This window comes from Dendrobates tinctorius, unplaced genomic scaffold (assembly GCF_039654945.1).
Source record: "Dendrobates tinctorius isolate UK_male_01 unplaced genomic scaffold, ASM3965494v1 ptg000098l, whole genome shotgun sequence".
Taxonomy (NCBI): Eukaryota; Metazoa; Chordata; class Amphibia; order Anura; family Dendrobatidae; genus Dendrobates; species Dendrobates tinctorius.
In genome coordinates, this window is record NW_027361766.1 from 29,291,589 (window position 1) to 29,314,117 (window position 22,529).

At 41.3% G+C, this 22,529-nt stretch overlaps 1 protein-coding gene across 1 annotated transcript in view; it reads left to right on the plus strand.

The window, feature by feature from the left end:
- Nucleotides 1-22,529, plus strand: part of LOC141099139 (sushi, von Willebrand factor type A, EGF and pentraxin domain-containing protein 1-like) — a 233,144-nt gene that overhangs the window by 127,009 nt on the left and 83,606 nt on the right. The window contains exons 13-15 of the mRNA XM_073587275.1: nucleotides 7,396-7,575; nucleotides 7,723-7,908; nucleotides 17,808-17,904. Coding sequence (XP_073443376.1) covers nucleotides 7,396-7,575; nucleotides 7,723-7,908; nucleotides 17,808-17,904 — 463 coding nt within the window. The remainder of the gene's footprint in view (nucleotides 1-7,395; nucleotides 7,576-7,722; nucleotides 7,909-17,807; nucleotides 17,905-22,529) is intronic.

Consider the following 22,529-nt stretch of genomic DNA (forward strand, 5'->3'; position numbering starts at 1 on the left):
TTCCTCGAACCAGATGGCACTCCATTTAGTAGCTCCAGCAGTGGATTAGCGATACGAGTGAAGTTCTTCACAAACCTCCGGTAGTACCCAGTCAGCCCCAGAAAGGCCCGGACGTCCTTCACTGTCTTCGGGGTAGGTCAGTCCTGTACCGCCGCTATCTTCTCACATGCCGGTCTCACTCCTTCAGTGGATACGTATCCCAGGTATTCAATCTGCTTGCGGAAGAGATGACATTTTTGGGGCTTTACCTTCAGGCAGTACTTCTGTAGATGACTCAACACTTGCTCCAGCCGCCGGAGGTGCTCTTCAAAGGTGGCTGTGTCGACAATGATGTTGTCCAGGTAGATAAGCATGGCTTCAAAGTTCAGGTCACCCAGACAACTTTCCATCAATCGCTGGAACGTCCCAGGAGCATTAGTCAGGCCAAAGGGCATCCGGTTAAATTCAAACATTCCCATGGACAGTATGAACGCTGTCTTCGGCCGGTCATGTTCGGCCATGGGCACTTGCCAGTATCCGCTGGCCAGATCCAGGGATGAGAAATACTTTGCCTTTCACAGTGCCAAGAGCAACTCTTCAATTCAAGGTAAAGAATAAGAGTCCCGCACTGTACAAGCATTCAGCCACCTATTGTCAACACAAAAATGCAGGGTCTCGTCTTTCTTCCGAACTAGGACAATAGGTGCTGCCCACGGTCTCTGGCTCTCCTGTATAACTCCACTCTGCAGCATGTGTGCCAGCATTTCTTTCACTCCTTTGTACATTTGATGGGGTATCTGTCGGTACCTCTCCCGAATCAGTGCTGCACTTCCTGTGGGTATCTCATGGGCTATGGCTGTAGTGCACCCGAAGGCATCCTCATGATGGGCTAAGACATCCTGATAATGTTCTAGTTAATGTTCCAGTTAAAATCTGCCCTCACTCACCTGCTTTACCTCTCTGGTTGCGATTTTGCCGCGGGAGCCCACGCATTTTTTCCAACGAATGAACCCCTTAATTTAACACCTAGACGTCCCAAATTTTACACACAAACTCTAATCTAATTATTAGTCAGGGACATATGAAAAAATACATGAAATGAAATGGTTTACTGTATGTAAACCGTGTGTCATTTCATATCGGGTTTTAGAATGATTTTACAGAAGCCGACAATTGATTTAGCGGCTATTCTGCTATGTAGAACTCTATGAAATGTAAATATATATATATATATGTGTCTCAATGACATGTGTATATATATATATACATGTATTCTATGTGTATATATCTATTCTTTTGTTTCTTTATTTAACATGTCAGTGTGATTTTACTGTATCGCGCACTGAATTGCCGGCTTTTGTTGAAGGACACCGGGTTTGTATTTCTCGCAAGTCACACGTCTGGTCCGTGTGTAATGTGTATTTTTTGCGCACCCATAGAATTGCATTAGCGTATTTTGGCAGCATGCTGCGATTGTCCCGGCCCATAAAATACGGCCGAGAAATATACGCCTGTTGGGAGCTGCCCCATAGAGAATCATTGGTCCATGTGCAATGCGTGGGTTTTACGCCTCTCACTTGTCCGTATTTCTCTCTATTGTGACCCTGGCCTTAGTGATTAAGTTGGCTGCTACTGCGCACTGCAGCCAGCCCCTAGCCATTAAGTCAGCTGTTTCAGTCCATGTTGCCTTCTCCTCCTACTCCACTTCCTCCACTGTCTCCTCATATGGTCAGAAAGTGCGATCAGTCTACTCTCGCTTTTGGCATTCTCATCCTGCTGCTGATCGCCTGTCTATGCTGCAGCTTCATTTCTGCCTTCCCATTCAATGCATCATATGTCACACACCCACAAGGTGGAACTCTACCTGGTACATGTTAGAGACTGTGTATGCAGCAGCAGGCAATAATGGAATTTGAGATGCACCACGCACGGGTGAGTTGCTCTGCGGAACAACACCACTTCATGACCAACGATTGGCCTTCCATGCGAGATGTGTTGCGCTGCTTTGAGTACTCCACCACCATTGCCAGCACTGATGATGCCATCATCCTTAACATTACTATCACACTTCTATGGCTTTTGGAAAAATAAAGCTTCAGGCGATGATGGATAAGGTGGTGGCACAGGTGGAAGAGGAGGAGGAACAGGGACCATGCACAACATTATTAGACCAGGCATCCACATGTCTTTGATGATGAGTTCCTGTACCAACAGAGTAGCAAGCTGCACAAATGTCCAGTCAGGGGACAGTTTTGGAGGATGAGGAGGAGTAGGAGAAGGAGGATGAGGAACAATCGTTTTCAGAGCAGGGTGGCACTCATCGCAGCTCACGTGCATCACTGGAGTGTGGCTAGAAGTTTTAGATGATGGGACACAGACGATACAGCTCCCACTTAAGACAGCTGGTGATTGACTCTGGGCAGCCTGGCACACATTAGGCAATATATGCTGCTGCACCTGCACAACGACTGCCGAGTTGGCAGGATTGTTGCAAGTACTGATCACTGGGTGGCCATTCTGCTGGATCCCCACTACAAGCACAGCATGCCATCCTTGTTTCCATCACTAGAGTGTGATCCTGAAAGAAAAGGGCGCAATAGGGTCTTACCCGAGAAAAATAAAGATATAAGACAATGATTTATACTCACCCTCTGCAGGAGAGTATCAGGCATAAAGGAACAAAGGTCAGCTTGCTGCACATCCAAATGACCACGCCGTGGCCATAAATCTTCAGATTCAAGCATGGAATTTTTATGGATTAAACGTGCGCTACCAGACCATCACTCCTCACAAGTTGTGTGGTTAATACATGTATTTCCCAAGGGAAATAAATGTATTAACCACACAACTTGTGAGGAGTGATGGTCTGGTAGCGCACGTTTAATCCATAAAAATTCCCTGCTTGAATCTCTAGAGTGTGATCCTAAAATGCGGGAATACAAGCACCTGTCACCTGACAGCAGAAGCACAAGCAGAGGAGAAGGAGGAAAAAGTCGTGGGAAGGGAGGGTTAGCATGGCAGAAATGTGTAAAACCTTATTCAGCATGTCACAACATCCAGCATCACCATCTGATATGGTCCGTATTAGCAGGAGGCAGCATTTAGATTACACCTGAAGCAACTCACTCGGGATTAAGAGGTTAGGCACTAAAAAACCTAATTGAGCTTGCCAGTTACTGTACAGACTAGATATCCTGACATGGCAGTCCCTAGTGATGCCTGTAGTTACAGAGATAGCCCTAACCAAAGAACTATTAGATGGCAACTCGAAGTTAAACTCCCTAATTGGCTGTCGAGTAGCTTCATGTTCCTCCTACAGAACTGGAGGGCACAGCAGAGTGTGAACTAACTACAAGAGAATTGTGCTGAACAATGGGAAGATGTTACAGTGAGTAACTTAGCGAAATACCAATAAAACAATAAAGCAATTACTCTTGACAAATATATAGCCTACTTACCAAAGTTAATCAGAAGAGAGGTGTAAAGTTTAGCAAGGAAATAACAATGTGAAAATCCTTAGCTAAAATCTCACATACTGGAACTAAGCATCAATACAATGTCAAAACATCTAAATGAATCTATCACCAGCAGAAAATGCCCACTGGGGGACAGAATATAAAGCTGCACCCAAAAGGTGATAGGTGGACAAAGAAGAACACCTGTGTTAAGCTGGACAGAATGCTGCCAGAAAATAGAACCCAAACACTCAGAGAAAAGGTGTGTCTCCTGTGCCTTGGCAGAAAGAGAAGCTGACCACAAAACTCAAGCTCAAAGGATAAAATCCTTGAGCTTGACAGTTTCAATACCTTGGTGGAAGAATATGTGTCCACACGTCTCCACATACTCATTGATGGATCTGGCACATGTAACTTCTGGGTCTCCAAATTGGACACATGGCCTGAGCTTGCCTTTTACACCTTGGAGGTGCTAGCATGCAGTGCAGAAAGTACTGTCAGAGCATGGCAAGAGGTGTGATCATAAACAGGTGCATGCACCTGTTCACAGCCAATGTGGGCACGCTCATGTTAAAATGAGCCAGGTGTGGCTCCCGCAGGACTTGTCCGTACCTTTGGCTAAATATAGAAGCATGCCTACCGCATCCTGCTAATTTTATATTGCACAACAGTTTGTTCTGTTTTTCAGTCACAATGTTTTGTGGCCAACTCAATTGACAAAAAAGGTGTTCTGCAGAGTACACCCACACAGGCTGTTTTGCAAAGTACACACAGGTTTTCTCTGGCACAGTATTACCACAGACATGGTTGCATAGTAGAAAAATTTGTTTTTGTGCATAATACTCCCGCAGACATGGGAGCAGAGTATACCTATTTTTAGACACCCAACTCGTACAGACACAGCAGCAGAGTATAATTATTTTTAGGCACACTGCTCTCACACACACTGCTGCAGAGTACACAGAGAGGCTTTTAAAGAACAGTACTCCCAGAGGCTTTTTGACACAGTACTCCCAGAGGCTTTTTGGCACAGTATTTCCAGAGCTGCAGAGGCTTAGAGGAAAAGTTTTTCTTTTTTAGGCACAGCTACAACTCATACAGATACAGCGGTAACTTTTTTAAAACACTACTCGTATAGACACAGTGATAGAATCATTTTTTTAGGCCCACAAATGGGAAAAAAGAGACTGCTGCAGAGTATGTTTTTTTTTCTAAATACACTACTTGCAAAAATCGAGGCAGAGAACACTTATTTTTTACCCACACTACTTGCGAACAAATGATGCAGAGTACACAGATTTTTTTTACACACGCTACTCGACAAAAACCACTGCAGAGTATACTTTTTTTTAAACACACTTCTCATATAGAAACAGCAGAACAGTAAAATTATTGGTTTGGCCTTGAACTGGCAACAAGCTAGCTAATGCCAATTGTTTATTTCACAGACTACTAAAAAACACACACCGGGGTAGTGCCACAAGTCACAGTCTATGGGATAAGTAGATACAGTATATCTATGTAGAAAAAGAAACCAGGGAGGGCAAAAAATCCACAAGCGGGGCTGTCATGGAGAAGATCAATCATATAAAGGGATTTAGAGCAAAATGTACACACCTATAGATTCTGTGTGGCAGTATAAAGTGCTTGTGCAAAGAATGGCCAAAATACTATTTAATGATAGTAGCAAATAAGTAGTCTAAGCCCAGATATAAATACATCCAAGTTTTCAAATAAATTAAAAAGATATTAAATAATTATAATCCAAGTGACCGACCTGAAGGGGGACGTGGATGAATTGGACCCCAATGCACGTTTCGCATATGGCTTCCTCGTGGGGCATTTGTGTGAGTCACTTGGATTCTATTTATTTAATATGTTTCCAATTTATTTAAAAACTTGGGTGTATTTACATCTGGTCTTAGACCACACTTATTAGCTGCTATCATTAAATTGTATTTCATATATATATATATATATATATATATATATATATAATACTGTGGTTGGCTCTATTTTCTTTCAACAATGATGTATTGAGAAATAATTTTGTCCATCCTTTGCACAAGTACTTTATACTGCCCAATAGCAGCTATATGTGTTTACATTTTGCTATGAATCCCTTTATATGATTGATATCTTCCATGACAGCCCCACTCGTGTGTTTTTGCCCTCCCTGTTTTTTTTTTTCTACCTAGACATGACTACTTATCCCATAGACTGTGACTCCTGTTCGGAGGCACTTTGGTGTTGTTGCCCTCCCCCACTGTTACTAATCATTTTTGACTTGTCTTTGTTTTTATGACTTTACAATAAAGATTATTAATAATTCTTGATATGCTCTAGTGGCAATTTTTCTTTTCTCTTTGGTTTATATTATGATTATATATGAGCGATTTGTTTGACCAGATTCTCATTCTGGCAATAACTAGACTAATGCAAATTATATATTTCTCAGACTATTAGAAAACACACACAGATTCTAAAAAATATTATTTTTTGGGCCTAGAAATGGCAACGAGACGGTTGATGCCAATTTTTTATTTTCCAGACTAATAAAAAATGCACACCAGTTGATGAAAATTCTTTTTGAGGCCTAGAAATGGCAACGAGATGGCTGATTTGATATATTGATTTGCAAAAGTAGTACGAGTACAAAAACACACCTGGCTGGAAAAATTATTTTTGTGGCTTAGAAATCTCAGCGAAGCGGCTGATGCGATACGTTGATTTAAAAAAATTCTAGAAAACACACACCAGGCCTGAAAAATTATTTTTGTGACCTAGAAATGGCAGCAAGAAGGCTGATTTGATATATTGATTTGAAAAAAATAGTACAAAAAACAGACCAGGCCAGAAAAATTATTTTTGGGGTGTAGAAATGGCAGCGATACTGTTGAGGCCAATTATTTATTTCTCAGAGTACTACAAAACACACAGTGGCTTAAAGGACAGTAGTCTCACAGACGGAGGGGACAGAGCACAGACAGCAGCTTAAAGGCACAGTACTCCCACAGGCGAAGTGTGCAGAATACACACAACAGCTTTTGGCACACTACTCTCACAGACGGGTTTGCAGAGTACACACAATGGCTTAAAGGACAGTACTCCTGCAGGTGGAGGAGGCAAAGTATATGCAGCAGCCTAAAGGACAGTGCTTCCACAGGCTGAGGGTGCAGAGTACATAGAGCGGTTAAAAGGTCAGTACTCGCACAGGCAGAGGGTGCAGAGTACACACAGCAGCTTAAAGGACAGTACTCCCACAGGCGGAGGGTGCAGAGTACACACAGCAGCTTAAAGGCACAATACTTCCACCAGGTGGGGGGTGCAGAGTGCTCACAGTGGGTTTTAGAACAGCACTCTCACAGATGAGTTTGCAGAGTACACACAACGGCTGTTACCACAGAAATAGCACATATAGGGGTTGCAGAGTACACACAGCACTTTGTTTGCAGAGTGTGCAGTCAGAATCTGTCCCTCACTCCAGCTGCATCCTATTCAGGTCACGAGCTGTGCTGGCCAATCACAGCCATGCCAGTACATGACATGGCTGTGATGATTCCGGAAGTGATCACAGTCTAAAATCTTATTGATTGGCTGCAATGTGCCTTTAAACATGCTTTATTAGACTGGAAACCCCGACAAGAAAGCGGACATAGAATAAATTGCTGATATTTGATATCGGCATGAGGTGTCCAGTACAAACTCAGAACTTTCCAGTTCGGGTTTGCTCATCCCTAGTCTCATCCCATTCTTTCCCCTTTTACTGATAATTAACATACATAATGTGAAAATGGACTGCTGGAACACATATAACAAGAAAATGTAAAAAGATTATACTTATTTGGCGGGCATATATTAATTTTGTGTATGTGATAGATATACTTTATGGTTGATTTTAAACACGACTTCAGTAGTGCATAGCGCTAAATGTTCACCTTCCATTTGTTTCTATCCTTAGTTGTTCAGTGTACTGATCCATATGTGGACAACTCATACAAAGCGTCAGGATTTTCGGGCCCATACTATTTGAATTCTGCTGTGAGGTTTTCTTGCAGGCCACAATATGTATTGATTGGATCTGCTGCTGTGAAATGTAATCAAAGTAGTAAATGGGAACCTGAACTACCAAAGTGTGTTGGTAAGTATATATTCTGTATTTTACAAATAGATATTTAATAGATATTCATGTAGCAGCCATCTGTTTTACCATCTCTACCCCTGTTTGGTAATGCTGATCATTATTGATTGCCATATATTTACATGTTAGTTATTCCTTCTCTTTAAGGTATTTGCCAGTCTCTTCCTCGCTTCAAATATGCAGAAATAGTGGAACCTAGTAATGAATCAAGATTCCTTGAAGGCACCCAACTAAAGTATAAATGTAAAGAAGGTTATGAGCTTGCTCCTGATGCAGTAGATACTGTCACATGTTCTGGGTTTAAGTGGTCTCCATCTTATGAATTTTGTAAACGTATGTATACTTTTATCTGTTACTATATACTGAAGTGGTTTAAAAAATGTGTGTAACGCAGAGTTTTTCCTATCTCTACATTCACAATTGCTTGGCACTAATTTTAACTCCTAAAAATATGAAAACAGATATCCATACCTGTGGCCATCTCTCATCTCACAGCAGCATGTGTAGAGTCCCATTCTAGAATAGACCTTGTTGTGTTGAAAAATAGCTTTTGGAAAATGGCCCTACTACTGTTTCCTTAGCCAAATCAATGTACCGTTGAGTTGTTAGTATACCTTTAATGAAAACAAGAAGGGTCCAGTTACTGTACATTATGCCACACCACACCCTAGAGTAGGAGTTGTCTGAAATTCACTCTTGAAAGGTTCTTATTGGCGTTGTCTGTGTGGTCTCCAGATTAATCATCGGCTAAACTGCATCCAGGACAAAAGCGAGACTCATCGCAGAATAATATAGATATCCATAGCAGGCATTGGAATCCATCTGGACATAAGTGGGCAAAGCCATGAATTGGCCTATAGGAGGGAATGTTATTCTACAGTGCTGTGCAAATGAATTGGGACAAAGCATTTTTTTAAGTAAAATCGTAAGTTGTTTACCAGTCAGTGATTCAAACCAGTTTTAACTGCTTTGAACAGGTGTGAGTGCCTGTTTAAAGCAGTTAAAACTGGTTTGAATCACTGACTGGTAACCAACTTACGATTTTACTTAAAAAAATGCTTTGTCCCAATTCATTTGCACAGCACTGTAGTTCTACTCCCATGATTATGCCATGGGGTGGCATAATGTACGGTAGCCAGACCCTTCAAGTATTAATTCCTGGTATACTAACAGCTCAGCATTACATAAATTTAGTGGTGGAAATAGTGATGCATCTATTTTTCTAAAGTGTCACAAGAGCCAGTTTTCAACATGACGATGTTAGGCAGCGTGTTTCTCATGCTAATGTGAACAACCTGCGTGGCCTAAATGTGCTCTTATAGCCTCCAGCATAGCTGAACCTTTCTCCCATAAAGCGCATCTGGGATATTATTAATTGGCAATTCAAATGGCACTGCCAGCAGTGGATCTTGATAATTTGCGTGCCCAAGTCCATTAAGCATGAGAGAACATTCCTCTGACAATAGTTTACGTCCTCATTGATAGCATGACGAAGTGTCTTACTGCATGTACTGTATTTGTGCATGTGGCTTTCGTACTTGATCCTGAATAAATAAAGATGTTTTCAACATTTTCTTCACCTTTTTTACATTACTGTCATCTCTATCAACCCTGTGATTTCCACAATAACACTACTTTTCATTTGGTGCTGCTATATCAATGTTCAGAAAATGTGCATTAAAATACTTAGGGTATGTGCACCCTGGGAATGTGTAGACCAGAGTGAGTTTTTTTTTAAAGGAAGATGCTTCGGAACACGCCAGCATCTTTTGCCCTAAAACGTCAAGTCATTTCTTTTAACCGTTTCTCTTCTTTGGAAACCTGAATCAGTTAAAAGAAGCTAAAAAGACTGAATATATGTGCAGCAAGATGTTTTTAAATGTTATGTTCTAAAATCCTTTCTTTATCTGGTGAAATGGCTAATATCAGATTGGTTAGCCGGAACATCAATAAGATAGACAATCTTTAAATGGGAACGGCTTTATTCTTGCAACTTCTGAGATTATCACCACAAATTATTTGTCTTCACAAGACCCACTTGACTTTTGAAACCACAAAATATCTAATAATAATTGGTGAAACACTGTACACACCTACTGATGCGAGGCAGCACAAACATTGACAGATTTGTAAAGGCGAAATGTATTTTTACAGTACATGCATATATATATTGTGTGTTACCATAATCCCCCTAAAGCTGATCTTGAATTTTACATCAGGTGATGCTCTTAGCTTTACGATTCACTAATGTTAAGATAATATGTAGTTGGGATCTGAATTTAGTTCTGGGTAATGCTTTAAAAAGCGTTCATGTGTATATCCCTGGAAGTGGAATAGCTATGATATATATGTCTGTTAGAGACAGGACTGGTTTTAGGCAAAGTGGGGCCCTGGGCAAAAGTTTAAAATGGGGACCCAAATGCTAAGGTATTGCATCATCACACAGAAACATTTTGGTTGTATTTACATGCTCTGAGATGAGGCCACTAACCGAGCGTGATCGACAATATTGAATTCGTTCGACCTGGCCTCTTTACACCAGCTGAGGAACAATGATGTAGCAGAATGATCACTACTAGATCAATCTGGCCCCATATAGTATCATGTTATCAGCAGCGTAGCTGCAGTTTTCACCGGGTGTTTTGCTGAGAATAATGATTTTTGTTCCGGTTTAACCAATCCAACCACTCAATGAATAGGCAGCATTTTGCTTGTTTAGTATAATACACCCCATAGTCATCCACATAGTATTATGCACCCCATAGTCCTCCACATAGAATAATGCATCCCATAGTCCTCCATATAGTATAATACACGCCCCATAGTCATCCATATAGTATACCACACTCCCGATAGTCTTCCATACAGTATATTACACTCCTCATAGTCCTCCATACAGTACAATGCACTCCCCATAGTCCTCCATATAGTACAGTGCACTCCCCATAGTATAATGCACCCCATAGTTCTTCATATAGTATAATGCATTCCCCATATTCCTTGCTACAGTATAATGCAGGTTCCATATAGTATAAAGCACTGCTCATAGTCTGATAGAATAGAATGCTGCCCCCATATAGTATAATGCACCCCATAGTCCTTGATAGAGTATAATGCAGTCACCCCATAGGGTATAGTGCTGCCAGCCCATATAGTATAATGCAGCCTCCCTCAGTGTATAATGCAGCCACCCCATAGAGTATAATGCAGCCCCCTCAGAGTATAATGCAGCCACCACATTGAGTAAAATACAACCACCCCATAGAGTAGAATGTAGCCACTCCATAGAGTATCATGCAGCCATCTCATAGAGTATAATGCAGTTACCCCATAAAGTATAATGCAGCCACCCCATAGAGTATAATGCAGCCCCCTCAGAGTATAATGCAGCCATCCTCATATAGCATAATGCAGCCCCCATAGAATACAACGTAGCCCACTTCATAGAATATAATGTAGCCCATTCTTAGAGTATAATGCAGCCCCCCATAGAATATAATGTAGCCCCATAAAATATATGGGGGATAAACTATAATGCAACCCCCCTCATATAGTATAATGCAGCCCTCCATAGAATATAATGCAGCCCCATCATTGAATATAATGTAGCCTCCTTATAGAATATAATGTAGCCACCTCATAGAGTATAATGCAGCCCCCTAGAATATAATGCAGCCCCCTCATAAATGTAATGTAGCCCCCTCATAGAATATAATGCAGCCCTCTACAGAATATAATGTAGCCACCCCAAAGAGAATACCAATATAATGCATCCCCCATATAGTATTATACAGCCCCCTCATATAGTATAATGCAGTCCCCCATAGAATATAATGCAGCCCACCTCATATAGTATAATGCAGCCCCCTCATATAGTATAATGCAGCCCACCATAGAATATAATGCTGCCCCCTCATAGAATATAATGTAGCCTCCCATAGAATATAATGTAGCACCCTCATAGAGTATAATGCAACCCCCATAGAATATAATGCAGCCACCCCATAGACTCTAAAGCAATAATGAAAAGTAACTTGGCACTCAACTTAAGGGTCCATAGAAGAAAATTTTATTATGCAGTAATAAAATTTTCTTCTATGGACCCTTAAGTTGAGTGCCAAGTTACTTTTTGCTATTGAGTTTTGGTTTGGGTAACCTACTTGCACACCCTGCAGTATTGCCACGCTATATTATACATAGTCTATAAAGCAGTCCTACAGTATTATGGCCACCCCGTACTCACTCACTCATATAAAAAATACAATATTCACCTCTACTCCTCATTTTCCCGCTGCTACAGGCTCTGCAGAGAGTCTCAGCAAATTCACTGTTCAGCACTCAGCAGAGTGCACGATGAAGTGATGTCATTGTGCTTCCACTGTGTCAGAGGCATAGGAGAATGATGGGAGAGGAAGTGTCATCTGATGCTCTCCTCCATTATTGCTTTCAACTGTATCGACATCTGTGATGCTGATACAGCTGAATGTGGCATGCGGGGGGTTGGCCACTGGCTGGGGGCCCCTGTGGGAGCAGGGGCCCTAGGCAGCTGCCTAGTCTCCCTGCCCCTAACATCAGCCCTGGTTAGAGATATACAATATGGCCATAGGGGTTTATAGGATCATTTTCCATTATGTATAGAGGTCCGAATATCTTCCAGAGACCATAATATAGGTTGGCAAGCATACCCTTTCTGACTTAAAGGACATCTGTCAATAGGATGAACCCTTGTAAACCATGTACATGTATATGCAGGTCAAAGAAAGTTGATTAAAATGATACCATGGTATCTGTAGTCCGATGTCGTACTCCACAGAAATCCACATTTATCTTAACTGTGGTTAGTTATAGCAAATTATAATTATCCTCCATCCCATAGTCCCGTGCCCATATACCCATCATACATATCCATGATCCCATAGGCCCGTGCCCATATACCCATCATACATATCCTCCATCCCATAGTCGAGTGCCCATATACCCATCACACATCCTCCATCCCATAGTCCCATGCCCATATACCCATCATACATATTCGCCATCCCATAGTCGAGTGCCCATATATCCATCACACATCCTCCATCCCATAGTCCCATGCCCATATACCCATCATACATATTCGCCATCCCATAGTCGAGTGCCCATATATCCATCACACATCCTCCATCCCATAGTCCCATGCCCATATACCCATCATACATATTCTCCATCCCATAGTCCCATGCCCATATACCCATCATACATATTCTCCATCCCAGAGTCCCATGCCCATATACCCATCATACATATTCGCCATCCCATAGTCGAGTACCCATATACCCATCACACATCCTTCATCTCATAGTCCCATGCCCATATACCCATCATGCATATCCTCCATCCCACAGTCCCATGCCCATATACCCATCATACATATTCTCCATCCCATAGTCCCATGCCCATATACCCATCATACATATTCTCCATCCCATAGTCCCATGCCCATATACCCATCATACATATCCTCCATCCCATAGTTGAGTGCCCATATACCCATCACACATCCTCCATCCCATAGTCCCATGCCCATATACCCATCATACATATTCTCCATCCCATAGTCCCATGCCCACATACCCATCATACATATTCGCCATCCCATAGTCGAGTGCCCATATACCCATCACACATCCTTCATCTCATAGTCCCATGCCCATATACCCATCATACATATCCGCCATGTCAAAGTCCCGTGCCCATATGCCCATCATACATATCTTCCATCCCATAGTCCAGTGCCCATATACCCATCACACATCCTCCATCCCATAGTCCCGTGCCCATATACATATCCGCCATCCCATAGTCCCGTGCCCATATACCCGTCAAACATATCCTCCATCCCATAGTCAAGTGCCCATATACCCATCACACATCCTCCATCCCATAGTCCCGTGCCCATATACATATCCGCCATCCCATAGTCCCATGCCCATATACCCATCATACATATCCTCCATCCCATAGTCCAGTGCCCATATACCCATCACACATCCTCCATCCCATAGTCAACCATTATGACATCATAATGAGCGGCGGCAGGGCTTGCAACCTATGATGACATCAGCGTCGCCATGGCAACCATTGTGACATCATAATGAGGGGCGGGCGGGGCTTGATACGCGCACACTGTTTCCCCAGTAAGCAAATAGGGGCATTATGACATCATAATGAGGGGCGGGGCTTGACACACACACACTTTTTCCCCAGTATGTAGATAGGGGCAAAATTGTTTGGTGAATTGGAACGCGTGGGGTTAAAATTTCACCTCACAACATAGCTTAGGACGCTCTCGGGGTCCAGACGTGTGACTGTGCCAAATTTTATGGCTGTAGCTGCGACGGTGTGGATGCCTTTCCCGGACATACACACACACATACATACATACATACACACTTTGAGCTTTATATATTAGATGTAAGTTATCTGTTAAGATCTATGGGTCAGACTCAGATCTTTGAGAATCCCTGAGAATCTGCCTCCGCAGCTTATTTTAAGTGAAAGGGAGCATTACCAGTGTGAGACATTTAATGACTGACAGGTTTTTTTTATCTCTCTGCAGAGTTCTTTGAGATTGCAAAATGCCCAGAATAGAACAGACAAAAGTGTGATTATTAACTCATCTTTAGCTTTCATCTCACAGGCAGCCAATATGGTGTGAAAGGCAGTACAGAAGAGCTGACACAACTATGAGAGGAGAGCTACAACAGCAGATGTGTTTGTAATGAGATAAAGTTCGGCACTGCTGTACTGTATTAGTTGTAATAACACACAGCTCTGCAGTGAGATCAGGAGAGCTGATTGTCAGTCAGTACATGTCTTATAAAAGTAACCCCCTTTTATTTAAAACTAACTGAAGAGCCCGGCATTGCCCGGGCATAGTAACTAACTGTGATTAGTTATAGCAAATTATAATGATTATCCTCCATCCCATAGTCCAGTGCCCATATACCCAGCACACATCCTCCATCCCATAGTCCAGTGCCCATATACCCATCACACATCCTCCATCCCATAGTCCCTTGCCCATATACATATCCGTCATCCTATAGTCCCGTGCCCATATACCCGTCAAACATATCCTCCATCCCATAGTCAAGTGCCCATATACCCATCACACATCCTCCATCCCATAGTCCCATGCCCATATACCCGTCAAACATATCCTCCATCCCATAGTCCTGTGCCCATATACCCATCATACATCCTCCATCTCATAGTCCCATGCCCATATACCCATCACACATATTCTTCATCCCATAGTCCTGTGCCCATATACCCATCACACATCCTCCATCCCATAGTCCTGTGTCCATACACCCATCTTACACATCCTCCATCCCATAGTCCTGTGGCCATATACCCATTATACATCCTCCATCCCATAGTCCCATGCCCATATACCCATCACACATTCTTCCATCCCATAGTCCTGTGCCCATATACCAATCATACACATCCTCCATCCCATAATTCTGTGCCCATATACCCAACACACATCCTCCATCCCATAGTCCTGTGGCCATATACCCATCACACCTCCTCTATCCCATAGTCCTGTGCCCATATACCCGTCATACATATCCTCCATCCCATAGTCCAGTGCCCATATACCCATTAAACATCCTCCATTCCATAATCCCTTGCCCATATAACCATCACACATGTCCTTCATCCCATAGTCCCGTGCCCATATACCGTCACACATCCTCCATCCCATAGTCCTGTGCCCATATACCCATCATACACATCCTCCAGCCCATAGTCCCGTGCCCATATACCGATCACACATCCTCCATCCCATAGTCCTGTGCCCATATACCCATCATACACATCCTCCATACCATAGTTCCGTGCCCATATACCCATCATACACATCCTCCTTACCATAGTCCCGTGCCCATATACACATCATACAAATCCTCCATCCCATAGTCCAGTGTCCATATACCATCACACATCCTCATCCCATAATCCCATGCCCATATACCCATGACACATCCTCCATCCCATAGCCCGAACTGGGTGGTGCTGAGCAGGGAGTTCCTGGAGATATGCTGTTATGTAACCTGGCAGTGCGGCTCTGTGTGCAACCACTGATGATGCGATTTTTTACACCAGTAACAATAGAGCATGGCAGTAATAAAGGAGGAGGTAATTCATTTCTGTCACATGCTCTCTGCTCTATTCTGGGGGCAGACAATGGCTGGGAGTTTATGTTCCCGGGGATGCTAGATTTCTCCCACCTGGTCAGTGTCTGCTGAGGTGTTGTGGAGTGGGAAAACTGTTGCTCATAGCAACCAATCACATCTCAGATTTCATCTTTTAAACAGCTCTGGTGAAATGAAAGATGCTTAGTAATTGGGTGTATGGAAAACTGTTGCTCATAGCAACCAATCACAGCTCAGCTTTCATCTTTTAAACAGCTCTGGTGAAATGAAAGATGCTTAGTGATTGGCTGCTATGTGGAGTTGGCATGGCTTGATACACACACACATACATACATACATTCATACATACACTCATTTCTCATTTTTATATATACAGATAAGCTCTGGAGGTACACTTTCTATGAGATCTCACAGGACCAGATTCATTAAGACTGGCATTGTGTATGCCAATTTTAGTGAACAGGACCACTGGAGTATGCAGTAATTTATTAAGAGGGGAAACACTTAAAAAACTAGGAGCATGTTACAACTGGCGTGTGCCAGTGGCAGAAATGTTACTTCTGGAATACATTTCTGGCTAAATTTGCATCATAAAAACAGTGTAAATTTTGATCAATTTGATAGGTGGGCTTTGCAACACCATGTCCTGCCACAGCTCTGCCCAATTTGGCAAATCTTTCCAAGTCTGAAATAAAATTGTTGCTCAGTGTCCAAAAATGGTGCAACATTTTAAATCATTTTATAGCAAAATTCTGGAGAAAACACTTTAATGCATCGGACGGTTAATGTCATCCACTTACACACTCACTTTGTTGGAATTCTCAAGACTCTGTCCTGGGATTTTTATATTTTTCATTAATTCCTCTAGCCTTGGACAGCTCACATGGCAAAATAAAGATAAAACAATATGGCAAAATAAAGATCAATTTTTATTTATTTTTTCACCTGGACTGGATGCTGTTCCTTTTCATTTTTGGGCAGCTCACAGAATCTCGTGGCTTTCAACACTGCGTCTACATTAATACATTCAAATTTTCCTCTGTGTCAAATATGTCACCTCTCTGTTATGGGTTCACCTGGCTGCAATTGCAAATGGCTGCAATGAAACAAAGAGTGAAAAATTTAAAGGGGTCTGAATACTTTCTGTACCCACTGTATAAAACTGTAGATCTGGGTGAGTAGCAAGGACTGGAGGTGATGGTGTCATGGAGAGCGTCTTGATGCTAGCACACAGATCAGTGAGGACAAATCAGTATGGTATGCATGATTGCAGATAATGAAGCGTAGCAGATAACACAGATGAAACACAGCCATGTGTGCGGATATACCCTGCAACAGTAATTGTAAAGGAAACTGGTATCTTCTGGAAGGCAAGTTGCCATAGAAAAAATTAAAGGGAACCTGTCAGGCCCCGCTGTGCCCCCAGAACCACCAGAAGTTGTGTCTGCATATATAAATTCCCTGCCTAACAACCCCTGTATTACATTACACACAAAACAGATGTTTAGAAAAAGTATTTCTAAAGTCCGTTTATGATATGTAAAAGAGGGATTTGACTAGTCAATGGGGAGTTAATGTCCCCAGACTAGTAAGCCCACTTAGCATGTTGTCACGCCCCTGTGGGCGTGATAGCATAACTTGCAAACACTGATGTCATCACTAGCGCTATACTTACCTCGCGCATGCGCGTGGCTTCTTCCACTCTGATCATTGATCTTCTGAATCCAGGTGTATGAGTGGCGGCTTCAGAGAGTTGTGACAAAGTTTATAAAGTTGTGACAAAGTGCTTACAAAAGCCTGCATCTTAATAAATTTATCGCAGTTTTCTCAAGTAAACTCTAGATTTAGACTTGAGTATGAAACTTGAGTATAAATTAATTACCCATTGTGTCTATCCTTTGCACGTGCCCCACATAAATAGAATTTAATCAGTGTATAAATGTGTTGTGGGAATTACATTCCAGTCTTGTAGATTAGTTTAAGATTCAGTTTTTGAAATTTTTTTTGTTTTTTCATCTCATTCAGCAAAATTATGTGTAGAACCAGAACCTACGCCTAATGGAAGAAATATTACTGGATTATTTTCATTTGGTAGTCGTATAACTTATACTTGTGACATTGGGTAAGTAAAACTAATACATTTAGATGCCTTTTGTTACACAATTAAATATACATTTACAATATACCGGTTTGTAAGGTTTCAGCAAACAAAAAAATGGTTTATAATAATTAATACTTTCCTAATTGTAAAAGTGATCAGAAGGGTAATTTCAATCATTCTGGTTATTTAAAATGCAATAAAAGGATATTCCCTGGTTTTCTGTGCGAAAACATTAGTCACTACTTGTTCCTTAGTTTATATAAGGGGTGCATATTTTTTTCCTGATGGTCTAGGGTTAAATGGGGTTAATACTTGGTGGTCTAGTCAGGCTTGAATACATTTTATTTCTTTATGGTCTAGGGCAAAATATGAGGTTAAAACTCGGGAGTTTAAAATATTACAAAAATATAATAATTTGATCAGTTAATTTTTCGAATTCTTCTCTATATGAACAACAAATTTTTCTCTGTAAGAAAAAGGCTCACACATAGGGCCGAAACGTCGCACACAAATCGGCTGTTAAAATAGCTTTTTTGCACTAAAATGATGGTGTGCTGCTTCTTTAATTTTTCTATTATAAGGACTGGTATGTACGTGTGAAGCTCTGCACCCAACTATTACCATTATTTAGGTGCTGCTCAATTTTTTCTATTTATCTATCTATCTATCATCTATCTATCTGTCTACAGCAGGTGAAATAATGTTAACCACATCACCAATTTTCTAAGTAAATGTATTTCTAAAGGTGCTATTGACACAAAATTCTCACCAGTTGTCGGTAACAATCTATCCAATTTACAGAGCAAAATAAATCAAACTAAGGCTACTTTCACACTTGCTTTTTTTTGCGCTGCGCGCGTGCGCAGTGCAAACGCGCATAGAAATGCATGCTTTTTTGCACTGACATGCGCATGCGTTTTTTTGAGACAGGTCGGACGCACAAAAAATGCAACAGGATGCATTTTGTGCGTCCGGGCGCACACTGTAAAAAAACGCATGCGCATACAAACGCGTACAAACGCATGTCTATACGCACCCATGTTAAGTATAGGAAAAAAAACGCATGCTTTTTTGCGTAAAAACACAACGCAAAAAAACGCAAGTGTGAAACCAGCCTAATATATGTCCATACATTCAGTTATGAGTAATAATGAGAAATGACCGGAATTTTTTTTTAACACGCTTTCTGAAATTTAATTAATGCTTCATACAAAAGCCTTTGTTGGTGATGACAGCTTCAAGATGCCTCCTGTATGAAACTAGTTGCATGCATTGCTCAGGTGGGATTTTGGCCCATTCTTTCACACAAACACTCTTCAAATCCTGAATATTGCATGGGCTCCTTCTATGAACTCCGAGATTTAGTTCCTTCCATAAATTTTCTATTTGATTCAAGTCAGGTGATTGGCTAGGCCATTCTAGTACCTTTATTTACTTTCTGTGAAATCAACTGAGAGTTTCTTTTGACTTTGTATTTGGGATCATTATCTTGCTAAAATGTCCACCCTCTTTTTATCTTCATCATCCTGATAGATGGCAGCAGATTTTTTTTCAAGAATGTCTCAGTACATTTGTCTATTCATTCTTCCTTATAACACAATGTTTACTATTGCCGTATCCCATCTTCAAACTTCACCGTTGTTACAGTGGATACGGAAAGTATTCAGACCCCTTTAAATGTTTCACTCTTTGTTTCATTGCAGCCATTTGGTAAATTCAAAAGGTTAATTTTTTCTCATTAATGTACACTCTGCACCCCATCTTGACTTGACTTTCAAATATCATTATATAAAGTTAACAATTAAAATAATTAACTCCATGATACACATCAATAAGGTCTATAATATAGTCTCCATATATGCAATAATTTTATCCACAAGATATTATATAATAATCCAAGCACAAGACACTGAAAAAATATATATGTAAGATAGAAGCAGTTATAACACAGTATGGAATATAAGTATAAAACTTAATTACCTTCTCTACAATATGACCATAAATAGGAGCAGTGCAAGAGACTCCCGCGCCTCGATGCGCGTTTCACCCTCTTGATTCTTCCGGGGGCGTTTAAACGTGCCTGAACATGCTTTTTGCTTTTTGTTCAACAATGGAGTCTTGCATGGTGAGCTTGCATACAGGCCATGGAGATTGAGTGCATTACTTATTGTTTTCTTTGACACAATCGTACATGCTGATTCCAGGTCTTTCTGTAGCTCTCCACAGGTGGACCCTGGCTCTTAAGCCCCCGTTACACATAATGATGCTGGTTTCCAAAGTAAACAGCGGGTATCCAGGAGCCGCGCGACTCCTGGATACCCGCTGTTTACCTTCGAAACCAGCATGTACGCCGGTTTCCAGGGTAAACAGGGTTTACATTAGAAACCAGAATCCAGCGTCGCTGATCACTGGTCTCTCGCAGCCACACGCAGCGATGCGAAAACGGCCCTGGCCACTCGAGCACGATCAGCGATAACCGGCAGGGGGGCCGGTCGCTGATCTCCATCACACACAGCGATCTCGCTGGCGAGATCGCTGATGTGTCACAAAATCAGCGATCTCGCTAGTGAGATCGCTGTGTGTGACGGGACCCTTAGACAATGCTTCAAATAATTATTTTCACTCTTCTGTCTCAAATCTTGTGGGAAGCACCTGTTCATGGCCGGTTTATGGTGAAATGATATTCTTTCCACTTCTGGATTATGACCTCAACAGTGCTCACTAGAGCCTTCAGTAGTTTAGACATTCTTTTGTAACCAATGCCATCACTATGCTTTGCAACACTAAGGTCATGAAGGCCTTGAGACATATTACAGGTTTTACCTATCTTGAGATGTTTTTGTGTAGCACTGTGATAATGAAAAACCTTTTTATAGGCCATCATTTGAACCAGCTAATATTATTTTTCACTAAGTGGTAGGGTTGCTGTCTAATTTCTGATAGATTTCAGCTGGTGTCATGACTTTCCATGGCTTTTTAAATTATGCTCTTTCCACTTCTGGATTATGACCTCAACAATACTCACTGGAACCATCAGTAGCTTAGAAATTCTTCTCTAATAAATGCCATCAGTGTGTTTTGGAACAATAAGGTTGCAAAGGTCTTGAAAGCACTCACTGGTTTTTCCCATCATAAGATGTTTCTTGTGTGGCACCTTGATAATGGGATACCTTTTTATAGGCCATCAGTTGAACCAGCTGAAATTTTTCACTAAGTGGCAGGATTGCTTTCTAATTACGGAGAGATTTCAGCTAGTATCATGACTTCCATAGCGTTTTGCACCTCTCTTTCTTCATGGGTTCAATATTCTTCATGTATCATTTCTCATTATTACACATAACTTAATTTATGGACATCTATGGTTTGATTTCTTTGCCTGTTTGTATTGGATATACTGTTACCGACATCTGGTGAGAATTTCATATCAATAGCACCTTTAAAAATTGGTGACATGTTCAATAATTATTTCACCCGCTGAATGTTAAAAAAAAGAAATAACATGTACCTATCTATCTCTTTATCTCAAGCCATGCTATCGATCAGTGGAGTGAAAAAGTGTTTTCCCCTTCCTGATTTCCTATTCTTTTGCATGTTTGTCACATTTAAATGTTTCAGATCACCAAACCAATGTAAATATTAGGCAACGATAGCACAATTAAGCACAATATGCAGTTTTTAAATTAGGATTTAATGGCTCTGTGAGAAAAAGGGATTTTCCCCTAAACCTAATAACAGTTTGGGTCACCCTTAGCAGCACCAACTGCGATAACTGGCAATGAGTCTTTGGCAAGCTCTGGAGGAATTTTGGCCCACTCATATTTGCAGAATTGTTGTAATTCAGCCACTTTGGAGGGTTTCATAGCATGAACCACCTTTTTAAGATCATGCCCCAGCATCTGATAACAGGGTAACAGCACTCTGTGCCCTGAGGGAATACCCACCACTGTGAGATTCCTTAGATATTTTCAAGCAAAGGCACTATATAAGCACAGAGACACTTTATTCCTCTACACTGCAACAACTTCTGTGTCTTCATGCTGGTGCCTCCCACTAGCAAGTACACTTCCCTGATGACCTAACGGAGGAAGAAACGCGTCGGGAGGGAACTTCTTTTTGGGATAATAGCTCCCCTTGGGTACTGCCCTTGTTAGATCCACGATGTTTCTTCCTTTTTCATTCACTTTATTGCACTGTGACACTTTACTCATTTATTCCTAGTGTCACTAGTCACATAAATTAGCTAGTGAAGAATGCTAGCATTCTTACGAAAGGATGGGTATGTTTATTTGTGGTTTGTAGTAGGTGTTAGGTTTGGATTTGGGCTCTTGCGTTCTGTTGAATTTTTTAAGCTATGATTTAATTAAAAGTTAATTTTTAATAGTATCCTCTAGGCTGGATGTGCTTCTTTTCCTGCCTCTGCTTTTATACAGACTCTTATAGTCCTTTCTGATTGATTGTGCTATACTATGATATATGATAGCTGCAATGCTTTGTGGAGAAGCCCATACAGTAATGCCTGAGATAATGTGAGCCTTCTGTTTCTAAGGTAATATTCTGCAATGTGTAAAATGGTGGGAAATATTTTGTCATAAATCAAATTAAAATTATTTGAAATGTTGTCCATGTCTGTGCAATGAGCTGGCCTC